This window comes from Neofelis nebulosa, chromosome 11 (assembly GCF_028018385.1).
Source record: "Neofelis nebulosa isolate mNeoNeb1 chromosome 11, mNeoNeb1.pri, whole genome shotgun sequence".
In the NCBI taxonomy this organism is placed as follows: domain Eukaryota; kingdom Metazoa; phylum Chordata; class Mammalia; order Carnivora; family Felidae; genus Neofelis; species Neofelis nebulosa.
Window position 1 is genome coordinate 51,194,290 of NC_080792.1, and position 17,296 is coordinate 51,211,585.

General features: G+C 42.9%; 1 protein-coding gene across 2 annotated transcripts in view; it reads right to left on the reverse strand.

Moving 5' to 3' along the window:
* COLEC12 (collectin subfamily member 12) overlaps positions 1-17,296 on the reverse strand; it is a 194,961-nt gene that overhangs the window by 164,024 nt on the left and 13,641 nt on the right. For both annotated transcript variants that reach the window (XM_058692557.1, XM_058692556.1), the window contains exon 2: positions 12,391-12,441. In XM_058692557.1, the coding sequence (XP_058548540.1) occupies positions 12,391-12,441 (51 nt within the window). The remainder of the gene's footprint in view (positions 1-12,390; positions 12,442-17,296) is intronic.

Sequence of the window (17,296 nt, forward strand, 5' to 3'; positions counted from 1 at the left end):
AATTGTAAGGATGCAAGGGTTTGTTCATTCCCTTCTGCCTATAAGCCCTGCCCTTGAGGACTAAATAAGATCACTTCATACCCCAATGTCGAAACCTGCTGCACACTCTGCTCCCTCCAGATCTTCCCACGCATGGGTCCTTCCCTTCCTGGTGCTTCCCTGAGCACCCTGGAACCCCAAATTCTTCCACTCTCTCCAACCGTGGGTATACTTACCCCCGCCCCCACCACATGTTCATCCAGGGTATACATACCATCCCCTCCCATCGTGTTCAGCCTAGGTATACATACCAAAACCACCCCCCCCCCATGTGCTCAGCCAGGGAGAAAAAAAAAAAAAAAAAAAGACTCTGAACTTATCAGAATCCACCTTTTGTAGGTATTTGCAATTAAAATAGGACAAAAAAGTTAATACTCTTTTCTTCTTCCCTTCATTCTAAATGCTGACTTATTCACAATTTTGAAAGTGAGGTTAACTATATACAAAGAGGCAGAGAGGGAAGGAATCAATTTAATAATATCCTAGCTGGGAGAAGGACTAGCTGAGCTTTTAAAATATAAGTGTTCCCACTTTACATAACCACAATCTCAGAGGAAGGAAAAAAGCTCCAAAGCAGAGAAGACCACCTGGCACCTTTTTTTTTTCTTTGGTGGATGGATTCTAATACTTGGTCATTAGCCTGAGAAGGTAAGAACGTCACTGCTCCCAGCAAGCCATCTCAATACAGAGCATGGTTCAAGTGATTTCTTTTTCCTTTGTTGATAACTAGAAGATTTATGTTTTCATTCAATGTGGCTTTCATTAACATGAGAAGCACAAAGAAAAATTTCATAATATGACAAATATAAACAGATCACTGAACTGAGAGAAACTGCAAGTTTTCTTGGGATTATTAATGGAAACGTTATGCTTTTTATTAAATTTGTAGACATGTATATTTGAATAATTACCCACTGATTTTATGAAGCTGGGATGGACCAGAATCTTCCATGATTGAGTGTAGAAATCTAGAATAAAGTGAGTTCAAAACACGTAAGCCTAGAAAATACTTCAGTACCTCTAAAGTTACATGAAGGGAACCAAATGGAAAACCAATAGTCATGAGATCACTAATATTTTGAGCAAAACTAATGAGATGAGAGCTTTCCATCTGTCAATTGTTACCAACTAACTTTTGTTTCAGAGAACTGGAAAAATATATCTAAAGGGAAGGTACCAAAATATTTACTCTGAAGTGTTGAAGTAAGTAAAAGTAAAAACCAGTACTATGTATGTAAAATCAGGGTCACCTAGGTGGGTCAGTCAGGTAAGCATCCAACTCTTGATTTTGGCTCAGGTCACGATCTCACAGTTCCTGAGTTCGAGCCCCACATTGGGCTCTGCACTGACAGTGTGGAGCCTACTTGGGATTCTCTCTCTTTCCCTCTCTGTTCCTCCCCTGCTTGTGTTCTTTCACTCTTTCTCAAAAATAAGTAAACTTGAAAAAAAAAAAATAAAGTAAAATAAAATAAAACGTAGGGGTGGAATAGAGCTCTGGATGACATTACAGATCACACCCATAACAGTGCATGCCCTAAAGAAGGTTTCAAAATCACCTACTCTACTCCCTTCATTTTGCAGACTGGCTTATTTGAGACCCAGAGAGTTTAGATCATCTTGTAAATTCACATAGCTAGTTAGTTAATACATATGCAAAAAAAAAAAAAAAAAGACTACTTCTGAACTCCATTCTTCAAATATCCAGTCATGCATGCACATGTAGGGGGGTGTGCGTGTGTAGACAGAGAGAAGGAGGGAGAGACAGCATGGGAGAGACAGAGCTCAAATGAAGTACTGAACTCAGTTATTTTCACAAAATCTAGTTTTCTATCTTTGTCTTTCTGTCTTGATTAGTAATGAGCATTTGTGGAATACCTTGTAAGTGCCAGGCGTTTCACTTACATCAAATAATCCTCATAATGCCCTGTGACGTAGGTGGTTTTGTTATCTCTCTTTCCATAAAGAGCAAATGAAGGCTTGGTGGTATAAATTTACAAGTTTAAGGTCACTTGGTCTCCCTGACCTCCTCATTCACAGGCTTTACTGTTTAGAGGAGGCACATTTTGGTCTACCAAAAGTGCAACAAATAGTGAAGGCTTCCAAACCAAATTATTTTATGCACACTTTCTGAACTGTGTTTTAAACGAATATAGCTGCTGTTAAAAAGCAGAGTGGATTCACAAGGCAGCAGTTTAGAAACAGCTGTGGTCGCTGGTGTGTACACCATATGGAGACGGAAATTACCTTCCAACCTTCTTTCACGGACTTATATCAAACAGATTCTTACACTTCATCCTGAATCTTTTCTGTGGAGCAAAGGAAAGAGACTCTGCATATGCCCTCTTCACTTGCACAGACGGGAAGGGGCGGGTACAAAGGAGAGTCCCAACCTTACCCGGAAACCACTGAAGTTTTGCCAATAGCGAACTGACAGCAACACTGGAGACAGAGAGAGACGGCTCACATTCCATCTGGCATGTGGTGCCCTCTATTGTGCCTTTTGAAATTCTGCTGGCGGGTGGGGAAACAATTTGTAGGGCTGGCTGATATTTTTCTTTTATGCAAATGTACCAGTGTTGGAAAACTGTCTGCTTTTCATTAAATCGGAAATTCCCAAAGGCAAAGCTTACATCTCCCTTCTTTACTGTGCATGATGCCCAACACATTATGGATAGTTAATAAATGTCACATCATTTTCATATTGCCTTGACTAAGAATGACATTTTCCCATGAGTCTTGCTTGCTTCAATTTCTCAGCAAATCTCAAAAACTGCATCTATTTCCTAAGAAAAAAGCACTGTGTAAGGCCCATCTTCCTTGCCTGAATCTCTTCCCCAAACTCCTATTAATGCTTCACTCGCCTTTTCTCTGGGCCAAGGGATATCTCCTCCCACAACCCCCAGCTGTTCCCCAACTCTGTTTCCATTCCCACTTGCAGAATTTATTCACAAATCTCTGACACCCTGGTTCATAACACTTCCATCACAAAATGGCAGCTCTCTATAAACTCCCTATACTTTGAGTCTTTGGGGAACCCTTTGATGAGGATTCTCAAGTAGGCTATCACTAGTATGGAGATTTTTTAAAGCATTGTTTTTTTGTTTTCATAAGGATTATTATACCTCTTATTTTCTGAGAAATTGAAAAAAATGAATTATAAATGCCAATGATAATAGTCAGGAAAGGGACCTTGTTTTCTTTATCTTTGTACCACAATTCACAGCACATGATGGGTAGTCAGTGAGAGCTCATATGAATGATAAGTATTTCGATCTCTCCTCAATTATCTCAAAAGCAATTCAACAGTAAGATTTCTATGTAAAATGTGAGGTAGAGCAATCACTATATCTTCATATTCTTCATCAAAAGGCCCCAGTAAAGTACTGAATATGAGCTACCATGAAGACTTCCTCTTCCAAGTACAAACAAAATAAAACCCAAAGGGGAAGAATATGCTTATCTCTCCCTTACACTGCTTTGAATGCCTGAGCTTGGATTGAAAACTCTATCATCTAAAACGTCAACAGTAATTTTACGCATTTTCCTGCTTCACAGAACAAGAATGTAATAAAAAGTCTATCTCAAATATTAGAGAACAGAGGCATCTTTAGGCATTTAGAATAAGAATGTATTCTAAGTTTCTGCCAGAACTTTTGCAGACTGCTAGTTCCATTCTCCTGTTTTCCTGACAAGTCTACAGTTCTTCATCTTCTCAGTGTATGAAAAAAATTGATCTGTGTATGGAAATATTTACACCAATCAAAAAAAAAAAAAACTATCGTAGCATATGAAAAGAGAAGCTTGTTTCAATCAGGGCCAAATGTCAGTTTTCAAAAATTTATAAAAAGGCTAAAAAATGAAAAACATCGGAAGAAGCACGAAGTGTTTATAGTTATGACTCAGGAGACCAGTTTCACAATGTTTCCTGTGGCAAGAGTTGTGTTCACTAAGAATACAACATGAGAGTTGTATTCTTGAGAGTTCAACACCTTTGTAGCTCCATTTATAACAAAATTATAAGGCACTGAAAAGTAAACTTGCAATTATTTTGTAAATAAACTGAATTTTTCAATGTGCTATATAAAACCTGACAATTTTGTAAGTGGAACAAAGCATAGGTAATAATGGATCAGATTATAAATAAATCACATTGTTATTTAATAATTAATAATTACTCAGTCTAAATTAACATTAAATTATAAATGACAATACTATATATAATATTATGTTAAATACCATGGCTATTAAGTTCTACATAATAAGAGCGGTCAAAGTCCTTAATTCCTCACTATACATTCTACACCTAAATGATTAGCCCAAGCCAACCAGAGCCAGCCCTACTCCCTTCGTCCATACTGATTTAGGAAAAGACTGAGGCTCAATGTTGGCCAATGACCTGTGACAGAGGGTCTACTGAAGGCTTTCTGGGATAGTTTCCTTGCTTCCAAAAAGACACTGAAACACAGATTCTTTCACCAACCTGGACCCGCTGCAGCAGCCACCATGTGACCATTTCTGTCACTTTTCATAACACAGACTTGTATGCAGTTCTCTTTACATGCAAGATACTGTTCTAAGTATTTTAACTCATTCAGTTCTCACCTCCCTATAGGTAGATACTCGAATTACCCCCATTTTTTGATGAGGACAATGAGGCACTGAGAGGTTGACTTACCCAAGGCTGTCTCGCCACTAAGTGGCAAAGCCGGAAATTCAACCCAGGGTACGCTCTCTCAGCCATGAGGATGCTATGTCACCTCTCCAAGAAAGCTGCTCTTAGCCCCCAGCATGTGTTTCTTCCCTTTAAAATATCCTCTTTGCTAGTGGCCACTAGGTCTTTAATTATTTTTAAAAAGGCCTGCAAGACAATAGACTCCTTCGATATTCCCTGAACAAAGTATGACCCTGGTACAGGGAAGAGTACATAGGAGTGATGGCAGTGAGGTTTTGATGGAGGGAGGACAGAAGGCGGGAAGGGTCAGAGGGCATGAGGCCTACCAGGCTTCACAAAGGGAGAGCCGAGGTAACGCAAACACAGGAGGCTGGTGCCTGGAAAATGGAGGGGAAGGGAGCAAGAGGGTTGAGAGTTGTCAGCAACTTACCGGCAGCCACAGGTCAGTGCAGACCGACTATATACTTGGCCCCTCTTCTGTATTACTTGTAAGTGTTATAACTCACACATCCTGCAAGGAAGGTTTTCTTGTTATTCCCATTTCCCAGATGAGCAAAGTGGTACTTCAAGAGTGGGTGATTTGGTGGCAAGGGGCAAAGCCAGCATGTGAACCAGACTATCGGAATCTAAAGATGAGCTGGCATCCTGCAGAGCAAAGGCACCAGCAGGGACTGTGAGGGAGGAGAGGAGCCCTCCAGCTCACCACTTTGCTGAGGACTGTGTCTTCCCTCAAAACCAACGACTCTCAGACATCATTCCCTTCCCTGGGGGGCCTCCAAATGAACAGCTCAAGTCTTTCAAGGAAAATTTCAGAGTTCATCTGTTTTAAGTTACTTGGAGTTGCTACCAAAAGGAATCACTCTTTCCCACCCTACCCCTAACGACCAAGCACTGGAAACAACCTAATGCCTTCATGCTGTCTGAGCAGAAAAATGGCTGAGGAGATTTTTTTTTCCCCTTAGTTTTTCCAAAAATAAAAACAAACCACATTCAGCTTCAACCCAATTGTAGGACAAACAAATTATTCTCCCTCCCCACACTCTTACCAGGATTCGTAAGCAAATGCAAACCAGGAAAGGGCAGGGAGGAATTCTACTTAAAACGGTTGAAAACTTCAGGGCTCAAGTATTCAATCGATACATATTATGAATTATGAAACATGAGACCATGTATAAACAGCTGTTGATTTAATCCACATATATATGTGATCGTTTGTTTTCCCATCAAAATCATGAGATGCAGGGCATGTGGGTTGCTCAGGTGACTGAGCATCCACCTCTTGATTTTGGCTCAGGTCATGATCTCACAGAGCATGGGATAGAGCCCCACCTCAGGCTCTACGCTGACAATGTGGGGCCTGCTTAGAATTCTCTCCCTCTTGGGGAGTCTGGGTGGCTCAGTTGGTTGAGTGATTGACTTCAGTTCAGGTCATGATCTTGTGGTTGGTGAGTTCAAGCCCCACATCGGGCTCTGTGCTGACAGCTCAGAGCCTGGAGCCTGCTTCAGATCTGTGTCTCCTTCTCTCTCTGTCCCTCCCCTGCTTGTGCTCTGTCTCTCAAAAATAAATAAGCATTAAAAAAATTAAAAAAAAAATTCTCTTTTCTCCACCCCTTCTCCACATGCTCTCTCTCTCAAAAATAAATAAGCATTTTTTTTTTTTTTTAAATCTTGAGATGCTCTGAGAATGGATGTATCTGTGTGTTTCTTAGCCATGGATGGAGTGGAGAGATTGTGGGGACTGAAGTCAGGTTGAATACAAATGTTGGCCATGCCACTCAGCTCTAGGGGCTTCAGTCCTCCTCACCTGCAAACTGCAGGTAATTCCCACTTCAAAGGATTTCTGAGAGAATTAAATGAACTAATGAGTGAGAAATTGCCTAACACATAATAGATAGCCGAGAAATGAGAAATGATGCTTAATGGTTTCTTTCACATGAAAATGGTTTAAACAAAATCATAATCACATGGGAACACCATGTGGAACAAATTTTTTACTGATGATCTAGAAGGACTAGGCAGGGAGGACCTTGATAGGAGCAGAAGTGAAACCTGGACAAATACTGGTGCAAGAGATGGTGTGTATATCATCTCTAATGATAAAAGTTAGGAAACCTGCTTAAGTTATTTAAAAGAAAGTGACAGCCACGGAACTCCCGTTCTTAGGTCTCAGGAACCCCGCCTGCCTGACTGGAAGCAGAGAGTAGGGTGAGATATTCTACGAATCTCCTTCAAGGTGACTCTGAGAATCTCTTTTGTGTCTACTTCTCCACAAGCCATGTGACACCAAATTCTTAAAAAATCAGAAATATCAACTTCATTAGGATTCACAAAGCCACATAAATAAAACCCTCCCACAAAGTGATGCAAATGGCTTGAATATTTCCAAGAAATCAGATTCCTGTTTCCTGCCCTAACCTGGTCTCTGCCCAGGGTCAGTCCTTTGCAATTGATCCTATATCATTTCCATTCAGAGATGCTTGGAAAAGGTGCAGCTGAAAGGCCAGCCCCATGCTGAGCTTATTGAGTCATTCCTGACAGGAAATGATGGACATTCCTGGCATTCTTCTCAGGGACCCCGGTGAGCTCTGCCGGTGTCAGTCCTGCAGGCCTTGGTGAAAGGGATGTGGGGATCCCTGCTTTGTTGTTGGAGGTGGATGACTTCAAAGCAGTGCCTTCACCAAACCCAACCACGGAAGACAGGCTTCTAGCACAGTCATGGGAGAGAAGAGACAGACAGCCTGGACCCCAAACCCAAATAACCAGAAGTTGAGGCATCCAAGGGTTTATCTTGAGCAGCTTCCCAAACACAGTTCAGCGTCCTCTTGGTAAACTTTTTCAATCCTCTGCATTGAAAGCAGAAATGCACCATGTATCTCAGAAAGAACTCTTCTTTCTGGCTGTCTGACTAAGCAAATATACGTCACTATTTTTCAGGAGCCTGTGTGGTCTTCCACACCTTTAGACATTCAGTTCCTCTAAAACTCTTGGCAAGAAACAGCTCAGTGATTTAACTGAAGTCACTGATTTGAATTTTATGTCTTTGGAGGATGGTGTAGGTAAGCGGTGGGGGGTGGGTGGCATTCTGGAGCAGGACCGGGCTCTATTCTACATAGATTTCTCAGGCTGTTTCCACGTGCCTGAAGGTTAAATTGCTAAAATATTCTTGCTAAACTGAAATTATCATTCAAGAAAAGAAAGGAAAAAGAAAAAGCCCAGCATGTTTGAAACTTTAAATACAGGGGGGCCTGTGAAGTTGTAGGCGAACAAAACTATTCAAGGGCACACTTCCCGGAACATACTTAGGAAAAGGCATCTGATACCCTTTCTGGGACTGTATCCCTTAAATAGTTCTCTCAGAACTTCCTCACTTAGTTTTTACAAACGACTAGAATTCTACTCCACAGAGAATGCTTCTTTAACTTTCTGTTACTCTTTCACAGTTTGCAATTTTTCAGATCTTCTTCTCTTCATAGCTATTAATGCTCCTCATAACTGAGCCCCGAGGAAGCAATTTTGTCACAGCTTTGTCAAATACAAACAACGAATGTTTCCAGCCACTCCCAGTTGGTCACTTGCAACCCTTAAATCTACCCATGATTTTCACGGACGGAACCACGTATCTCTCGCTCCTCTACCATTCCAGCTTTGGACATCCTATTATTATACCAGATCATATCCCAAAGATAACTCAAGAGAACCCAAAGCAGCCAAGGAAACAAAGTTGGTCTAGGCTCCCTTCTGCCCCAGCACACAAAGGAGCAAAGCAGGCTCTAGAGGGAGGGCCCACGACATCCAGTATGATGTTCACCATGAGATGCACACACCACCCACCAGGGTGCTGGGGAACAGGACTGCTGTCCCCAGATCTTCTCACCTTTCCTAGTTTTTAGCAGTAAAGCAAGAGATATGATAGAACAAGAATTCATGAGGTTGCTAGAAATCAGAAGGTTCCAGAGGTCTACTAAATCCTAGGCACTATGTTTAAGCCACAGGGCCAGAAGGTCCAAGAAGGAACCTAATATTAGAATAAGGGTCAACATTTACGGGATGCTCACAGTGTGCAAGGCACTGTGCTGACCCAGCATCATATGTAATTCCACAACTTCATGCAGTTGGCCTATTATGATCCAAACTTCATAAGTGAGGAAACAGACTTCACAATTTTGGACACTAACGAACCCGAGGTCACACAGCTGGTGAGTAAACTCACACACCTGGTTCCAGTGCCCATACACCTAACCACTGCCCCCGCAATGTCTCAGGAAAGATGGAAAGCAGCCATCAAACAGGAAAGATGACACCTGGCCTGCTGTCCTCATGGATTTGTTGTGAAGGAAAAATATGTAAGTCCTTTAGAAAGATAAATGTGATACACAAATGTGAGCTGGATTTGCTATGATCATTTCTACACATGTTCTGGAATTCACCCCTCTTCCCACACTTCTCCCCTTCTCCTATGGAATTCTGATACACTTAGCCCTTCATTCAATGAAGAAAAGACATTCTTCATTCCTTCTACTCCACATCATTTTCATGAAGAAAAATTTAAGAAAACAAAACCTGGGATGCATTCATGTTGATCATATGACTAATCAGAAGGTTTCAGGAGACATTCTTGGATCAATTTATCACAAGTTCCAAAATTTATAAATTTATATTTATCCCTTATAATATGAAGTAATTCTCCTTCCTTTTCTGCTAACTACAATAAAGGATACTAGTGCCACGTGATATTTTGAAGAAAACAGTAACTGAGAAATATGTAGAAAGATATCATTATAGTACAGATCATACTCTATCTCTAGAAAGTAAAAATTTAACATACAGGTGCCTCATGTTTCAGAGAGTGAACTCTGCCAAACTGTAACTATAGTTATATCCCAAATTAATTAGCTCTGCATACTGAGTCCAAGAAATGCTGACCCTGAGAACCTGATTAAAACTTGTATATGCTTACTTCATTAACCTTTCGAAGTTTCCCCTCATTGAAGCCTCTGTTAGAGAAGCAAATGCATGGCAAACCTATGAGATTTAACTCTGCCTCTTCCCCAGACACCTGTCCAGAACTTTGGGAAAGGGGCTAACAAGTGTGACATAAAAAGAGGCTAAAGTGGGGCGCCTGGGTGGCTCAGTTGGTTGAGCATCTGACTTCGGCTGAGGTCATCATCTCCTGATTCATGAGTTTGAGCCCCGCATCAGGCTCACTACTCACAGCGTAGAGCCTGCATCAGATCTTCTGTCCCCAGACTCTGCCTGCCCCTCCCCCACTCGTTCTCTCTCTCTCTCTCTCTCTCTCTCTCTCTCTTTCAAAAATAAATAAAACGTTAGAAAAAAAAAAGAGTGACTGAAGAAAAACAGAAGACCTGCTTAAAACCAAAATGCAATAATGAATCCCCAAATAGACAAGGGCTGGTTGTCCTAATATCATGCCACGCTAGATTACCAGAAAAGATCACCCATTTTGCACTTTATTATAATTTTGTACTGAATTTAAAAAAGCAAAATATTATGTAAACTGCTACTATTTCATGTAGCAAATGTTTCTGAATAACTGTATACAAATAACTTTGGAAACAAGCCACCAAATAACAATTGTTAGAACAGTGAGTGGCCCCTTTGCCCTGTGAATAACAAATCCCTGGTTCATGTGTGGTCTAAATTCAAGTTGTGATTTGCATAAATCACAACAGACCCTATATGTTACCCCACTCTGACCACTTGCTAACACTCTTGCCACGCCTCTCTGCTCACAATCACCAATATTGGTAAGTTTTTACCATGCCTCCTCTGAGTCATCAGTCTATGATTTCCACACATAATTTAACCACCACAAATTAAATATTTCAGCAACTTATCATTTTTGCGTGTTTTTCACCAAATCCCCATCCATCTAGCTAGTTACATAGCTAGTTATATAGTCATGAAATTTTTTAAAAATTTCTCTCAAGGTCACTCTTTCTAAAGCAAACATTTTCTCATGGCTCTTATTTCTACTAATGTCCAAAGAAAGATCTGAAATCTACTGATTTCCAAAACAGGCAGGTCAACATTGATTTTGCCTTATTTTTACAAGTTTGATATTCCTCTTTATTTCTACCTTTCCATTTTTGTTTTGTTTTTCTTTCCTTTATAATTCCTGGGTTCATCTTTGCTCCTGTTACCACCTTCAGTGAACCCACCATGGCAGTGCAGAACAACGCAGGGCACCAATCCCGAAACATGGAATGTGCAAAGAACAGCAGCGTAGAGGAGGGGAGAAAGTACTGAGCATCCCTGCCAGTGTACGAATGGAGTGGCCATCGGCTTGATGCCAGTGCATTCCCATCGTAAAGCCCTACTTTTTCACAGAAAGAAATGTAGAAGTGTATATCCAGAAGGAAAAATGTAAAGCAATGAGGGAGCCAGAGCAGCTGGGGACCGTTAACTTTAGTCAAAATCCAGCCAGGAGACTTTTTTTTTTTTTTTTTTTTTAGTCAACAGGAAGTAGATTCATTCTCTTTCACATTCTCTCTCTCCCATTCTCCCTGCCCCACCAACACACACACACACATGCACACACACATGCACACACACTCATTATTTTCTCCTCTATCCTTCTTCATTTCCTCTTGCCAAGGCACAGAAACACCCTGGACAGAAAAACCCCAGCTCCTCTGAACAGTCTTCAGAACTTTAAATGTTCACTGCCAGTTCAAAACCAAATTGCAGAGCACGAGAAGCATGGTCAAAGAGAGACGAGCACTGTGTGCGGCAGTCTGGGAGGCAGAGGAGCGTGTTTTGGTTCCCTACGGCTGCTGTAATAGATTTCCACAAACGTGGTGGCTTAAAACAACACAAATCTCCTCTCTCACAGTTTGAGAGGCCAGAAGTGTGAAATCCACTCCAGTTGGCTGGAATCAAGATGTTGGCAGAGCCCTGCTCCCTCCAGAGGCTCTGACCAGAAAATCCATTTCCTTGCCTTTTTCAGCTCCTAGTGACCACCTGTATTCCTTGGCTCGTGGCCCCTTCCTCCACCTTCAGAGCACACCACCTTCTCCTGTCAGTCGTCAAATATCCCTCTCCCTCCTTCTCATAAGGACAATGATTGCATTTAGAGCCCACCTAGATAACCTGGGATAATCTCCCCATCTCAAGATCTTTAACTTAATCACATCTGCAAAGCAACTTTTGCCAGACAAGGTAACATTCAAGTTCCAGGTATCAGGATGTGGATACCCCTGGGGGCTGCTATCCAGCCACCACAGGGCACCTGTGTCTGGCTGGGTGCCTGGAGAAAGCCGCCTTCTCACTATACACTACGTTATGAAAAAGGAGCCCTGAGGAAAAGAGGCAGAGATGTTTTCTCAATATCAACATAGAGAAATCATGTGTATTTTTGCTCCTGTCCTGTCACAGATTTACCTTTCTCATCAAGTTTTGCCTATTAAGCCGACTGGTTGGTTTATATTCAGCGAACCCTGTGAGCATCCCATCACTTCCCGTGCCTGGGCACGGCTTCTGCTCCATTACCATTACCCTCCATGTTAGGAGAAATCGTCCACCTGTTACAGGGAAACTCAACTTCCAGTCAAACCTGGGCCTCGGAACCACACACATCCATGTGTGTTAAAGGTCCAGCAATGGCACTATCACCGTATCTCGTATCAAGCACAGAGAAGAAGAGCTTGGTCAGCACTCACCAAACCGCTTGTAACCGAAGGACTGCACCTCCTCCTCCTCTGCAAAGTCGTCTGCAGGAAAAGCAAAGGCACACTGTTAACCCTGGCGAGGCCCAGATGCACAGGGCCAACCTGGAATGCAGCTGCTAGGACCCCACCAGCTCCACCCTCCCCCACCTCTCCACCCTCCCCCACCAGCTCCACCTTCCCCCACCTCTCCACCCTCCCTCACCAGCTCCACCCTCCCCCACCTCTCCACCCTCCCCCACCAGCTCCACCCTCCCCCATCTTCTCCAACCTCCCCCACCAGCTCCACCCTCCCCCATCTTCTCCACCCTCCCCCACCTGCTCCACCCTCCCCTACCTGCTCCACCCTCCCCTTTGCCCACAACACGTGTCCTTCTGCTCCCGGAAAACATTCCACACTTTCTAAGAAAAGCTATCTGCTCCACCCTCCCCCACCAGCTCCACCCTCCCCCACCTCTCCACCCTCCCCCACCTCTCCACCCTCCCCCACCTCTCCACCCTCCCCCACCTGCTCCACCCTCCCCTTTGCCCACAACATGTGTCCTTCTGCTCCCAGAAAACATGCCACACTTTCTAAGAAAAGCTATGGGGTTCCTGCACTGGCTGTTCCCTCTGGCTGGAATGCTCTTTCTTCTGCTCTTGATGAGACTCCTTCTAATCCAGGTCTCAGCTGAAGAGTGACACCTTTGAGATGCCTTTCCAGACCACAACCCAGACACTCCCTGTCACACCACCCTACTTTAATATTACTCTCTGATATCCTCCTCATTTATGTGTGTGTGTGTGTGTGTGTGTCATCTTGCATCCTGTGAGCAGAAACTTTTTCTGTTTTGTTTCACGAACGAATCCCCTATGCCTAGAATGGTGCATGCCACAAAGCAGGGGCTAAATGAATTTTGTTGAATGATGACTGAATAACCAGCTGTCCAAAGGGTTATGTTATCATCACATAACTGATTCTTAAGCCCTTCCTCTCAGATGCCAGGCTCTGGGGTCCTGTGTTTCACTAAATGTGACATCTCAGGAGCCCAGCATGGCTCCTGCAGTGACAAACAAACCCTTCCCACTCCCTTTCCATTGGATAACCAGGACCAACAGATGGTTTCCCAGTAAATACATTTCAAAAGACAGACTTGCTATGGGAATTCCTAAATGTAGGGCCCCTCTGGAACAAAAGAGATAGGTCAGCCAAGCTTTCTACCAAAAGATCTAAATCCAGACCCCCAAGACAGATGTGACGTGATTCCTTATCACACTGACAAAGAACCTACGTTACAGTTCTGCCAGGTGTGGGTCTAGTTTCTTGTGCACTTAAAGGATACTTCTGACAACAAGTAAAGTGTCAAGATGAGGCCTTTCCAGGGAGCCCTAACCAATTATTCTTGAGCTGGTCACCATTATTGCACCAGCATTCAGTAATCTCCATTATGCAGTTCAGTTCAAAAGCATTTATTTGGCACTTACTGTGGACCAGAGATTGCCAGGCAGTGGGGCTTCAGAAATGAGTAAACATAGTCCCTTCCCTGAAGAAGCTGACAAGTTTTCAAGAAAGAGAGTCAAGGAGGGGGAAAACAAAGCCTCTGAGATCATTTTTTTCAGGCCCCAAATGGAATGCAGGACCTGGATGTATTTGAACCTTGAACTGTTATAGAAAAACCCAAGAGGCATGGTATCTGTAATACAATGTGGTGGCCTCAGAGCACTAGTTTGTTGTGAAGTGCTATGAAAACACCAGTGAGAGAGTAATTACTTCCAGCAGAGAATGGAGAAGTGTGTATCTGTATTTTACCATTGTTTCCTTATTCAGAGAACAGGGAAGAAATCTTGCTTGGAATGCAGAAGGCCAGGTCTTCATAATTAAAGCAGTCTTCTTATGTCAAAGATTGAAGCTTTAGGGGTGCCTGCGTGGCTCAGTTGGTTAAGCATCCAACTTTGGCTCAGGTCAAGATCTCATGGTTCACAGGTTCGAGCCCTGCATTGGGCTCTGTGCTGACAGCTTGGAGCCTGGAGCCTGCTTTGGATTCTATGTCTCCCTCTCTCTCTGCCCCTCCCCCGCTCACAATCTCTCCCCTTCTCTCTCTCAAAAATAAACATTAAGGGGCGCCTGGGTGGCGCAGTCGGTTAAGTGTCCGACTTCAGCCAGGTCACGATCTCGCGGTCCGTGAGTTCGAGCCCCACGTCAGGCTCTGGGCCGATGGCTCGGAGCCTGGAGCCTGTTTCCGATTCTGTGTCTCCCTCTCTCTCTGCCCCTCCCCCGTTCATGCTCTGTCTCTCTCTGTCCCAAAAATAAATAAAAAACGTTGAAAAAAAAATTAAAAAAAAAAAAAACATTAAAATTTGTTTTAAAAAAAGATTAAAGCTTTATTTCTTTCTACATGGAAGAACATGCTTACAACCAAGAGAACAGCACCTTTCTCAGTCACTCGGTGACTGGTTAGTTTCACAAATACCTATTAAGCTCCTCTGGGCCAGCTTTACTAAGTAATCCTATCATATTAACGGCTGAAAGGCTTGGTCTAGTCTCAGTTAAAAAGAAACCCTTATCTACTGCTTCTGCAGATAAATAAATCCATTCATTCATTTACTTACTTATTTATTCACTCAATAAACATATGCTTATAGCCTAATGGGGTTGATGAGGCATGAAGACAGGTAATGGTGTCACCTAGATGTCAGCTTCCCCTGCCAGTTCCAGCCCCTCCTCCACCAGGCCACGTCTGAGGAGTCTACTCACAGACTCCTCAGACTTTGTGAAGCAAGGAGGCATCACTGAGGATCACACAGTGGAAACAAAAGAACGGTTTATGCTGTACCTCTGATAGCAAACAGCTTACAATTTCCCGTTAAGACATTTCTGTTCTCCTCCCAAAGCTTCTTTTCAGCAAGCCTACCATTAGTTTGTTTGTTTGTTTTCTTTTTCCTCTCTGATCTTTTTCCCATGCAGCATTTAGTCTGACTAACTCTTGTCTCCTTCCTGAAATTTCCCTGGGAACTTCAAATGTCTCATATTTTTGTTACTAAAACAGTTCAGCTCTGTCTCCAAATTAACATACTCAAACCTATTAGGAGTTCGAGAAAACAAAGGCCTTCCAGGTGACCCCTAATAGGGCTCAAGGAGGATCTCCTGCTTCTTGTCTTAAGCCTCATTCCAAAAGGATCAGGACTTCTTACAGCGGCTACTAAAAGAATACAAACAACTATCTCGTCCAACTCTACAACTAGACAGAAAATCATGAGCCCTAAGGGGTACACGTCAAGTACCATAGATCACATCTCATGTGGATGATCAGAGAAGGTCTCATAGAGAGGCATCTTAAATGAGTCTTCTCAACGTTTTTTCTTTGGAGGAAAAAAGAGAATTTTGGAAACACTGTATAGTATGTTCCTTTCTTGGCGATTCACAAGGGTTTTTGAACCCTTATGAAAGAGGAAAAACAACTTAACTTTGTTTTACTCGGGTTTTCAACAATTGATCTTAGAATCCTCTTCTTGTATCCTTAAAAGCCAGGTGAAGTCAGTCAGGTAACACTTATCTGTTGTTCATTTGCATAGTTGGCTGGCCCCCAGAGCCCTCTGCCATGTTTCCCCAGCTGTGCAGCCAACAAACAGCCCATTTAAGCTAGTGGTAGAGCCAGGCATTTAGGGGATGGAAAAAGGGAAAAAGAGAAAAAGGCCAGGGCTGATGGCTCTGTGGCTGCGTGGGCAACCCACATCAGGCTACACGAGCCCCAAGAGAGAGGACAAGGTCAAGTGTTCTTAATGCCTAAATGCTTTATTTTTTAAGTTTATTTATTTTGAGAAAAAGAGAGAGAGAGCATGAGCTGGGGAGGGGCAGAGTGGGGGGGAAGGAGGGGCGGGGAGGGAGGGAGGGAGGGGGAGAGAGAGAGAGAGAGAGAGAGAGAGAGAGAGAGAGAGAGAGAGAGAGAGAGAGAGAGAAAGAATCCCAAGCAGGCTCCATGCTGTCAGCACAGAGCCTGACAGGAGCTCTATCCCACGAACCTTGAGACCATGACCTGAGCCAAAATCAAGAGTCAGATGCTTAATCCACTGAGCCACCCAGGCACCCCTCTTTTTTTTTTTTTTTAATTTATTTTGAGAGACAGAAAGAGAAAGCAATTCCTGAAGATTTTAGAGGGGAAAAGACTACAATTCAGCCCACAGTGGCAGACAGACAGGTTTGAGGAAGATAAATAAGCCTGACATGATGTGCAACGTTGCATTCTATTCTCAAAACTTTTCCTCACGCTCTGTAGACCCAAGGGAAGTACATCGTAGACTATCTTTACAGTACCAAGGGCCCCCAAAAGTGGTGTTCTTAAATAAGGATATTCTCCCTAGAGAATATCCAGTCACCTCAGCAACTTGCCACTTTCTGTCTCTGTCACAGAATCTGTCTCTGACACCACCTAAGCCACACATCTGTTGCACCCCTATGCAAGCAAGGATTTGGCTAAGATGAAAGGCCTCTAAGTTCTGGAGTGGCCCTAACCTGATCCCTGCTTGTAACAGCAGTTTGTCTGCAGAGAGGACATAACCTTAACATAACAAAATAACAAAACAAGTTTAAAACAATGTGAGACTGATATCTATAGGCACATGCTTTTAGGCTTCCACAGCTGTATTTCCGCATTTTTGTTTTAATACCTATGGGCTACCCGGTCTTCAGTTTGCCTGTTTCAAAAAGTGATTTTTATTTGTTTTCTTTACTTTCCTTGATATCTGGCACAGAGCCACACTCACCAGAGGTTTCATGATAGAGAACACTGAAGAGAATTCTGTTGATGATTGACAGCTTTGAGTCTTGCTATTTCAGGGTACCATGGGTTCAAGTGAAGATGTTCCAATCAACTTAAGGACCAAGTGTGTGACACCCTACAGTTAGAATATACCTCTCCTTTCC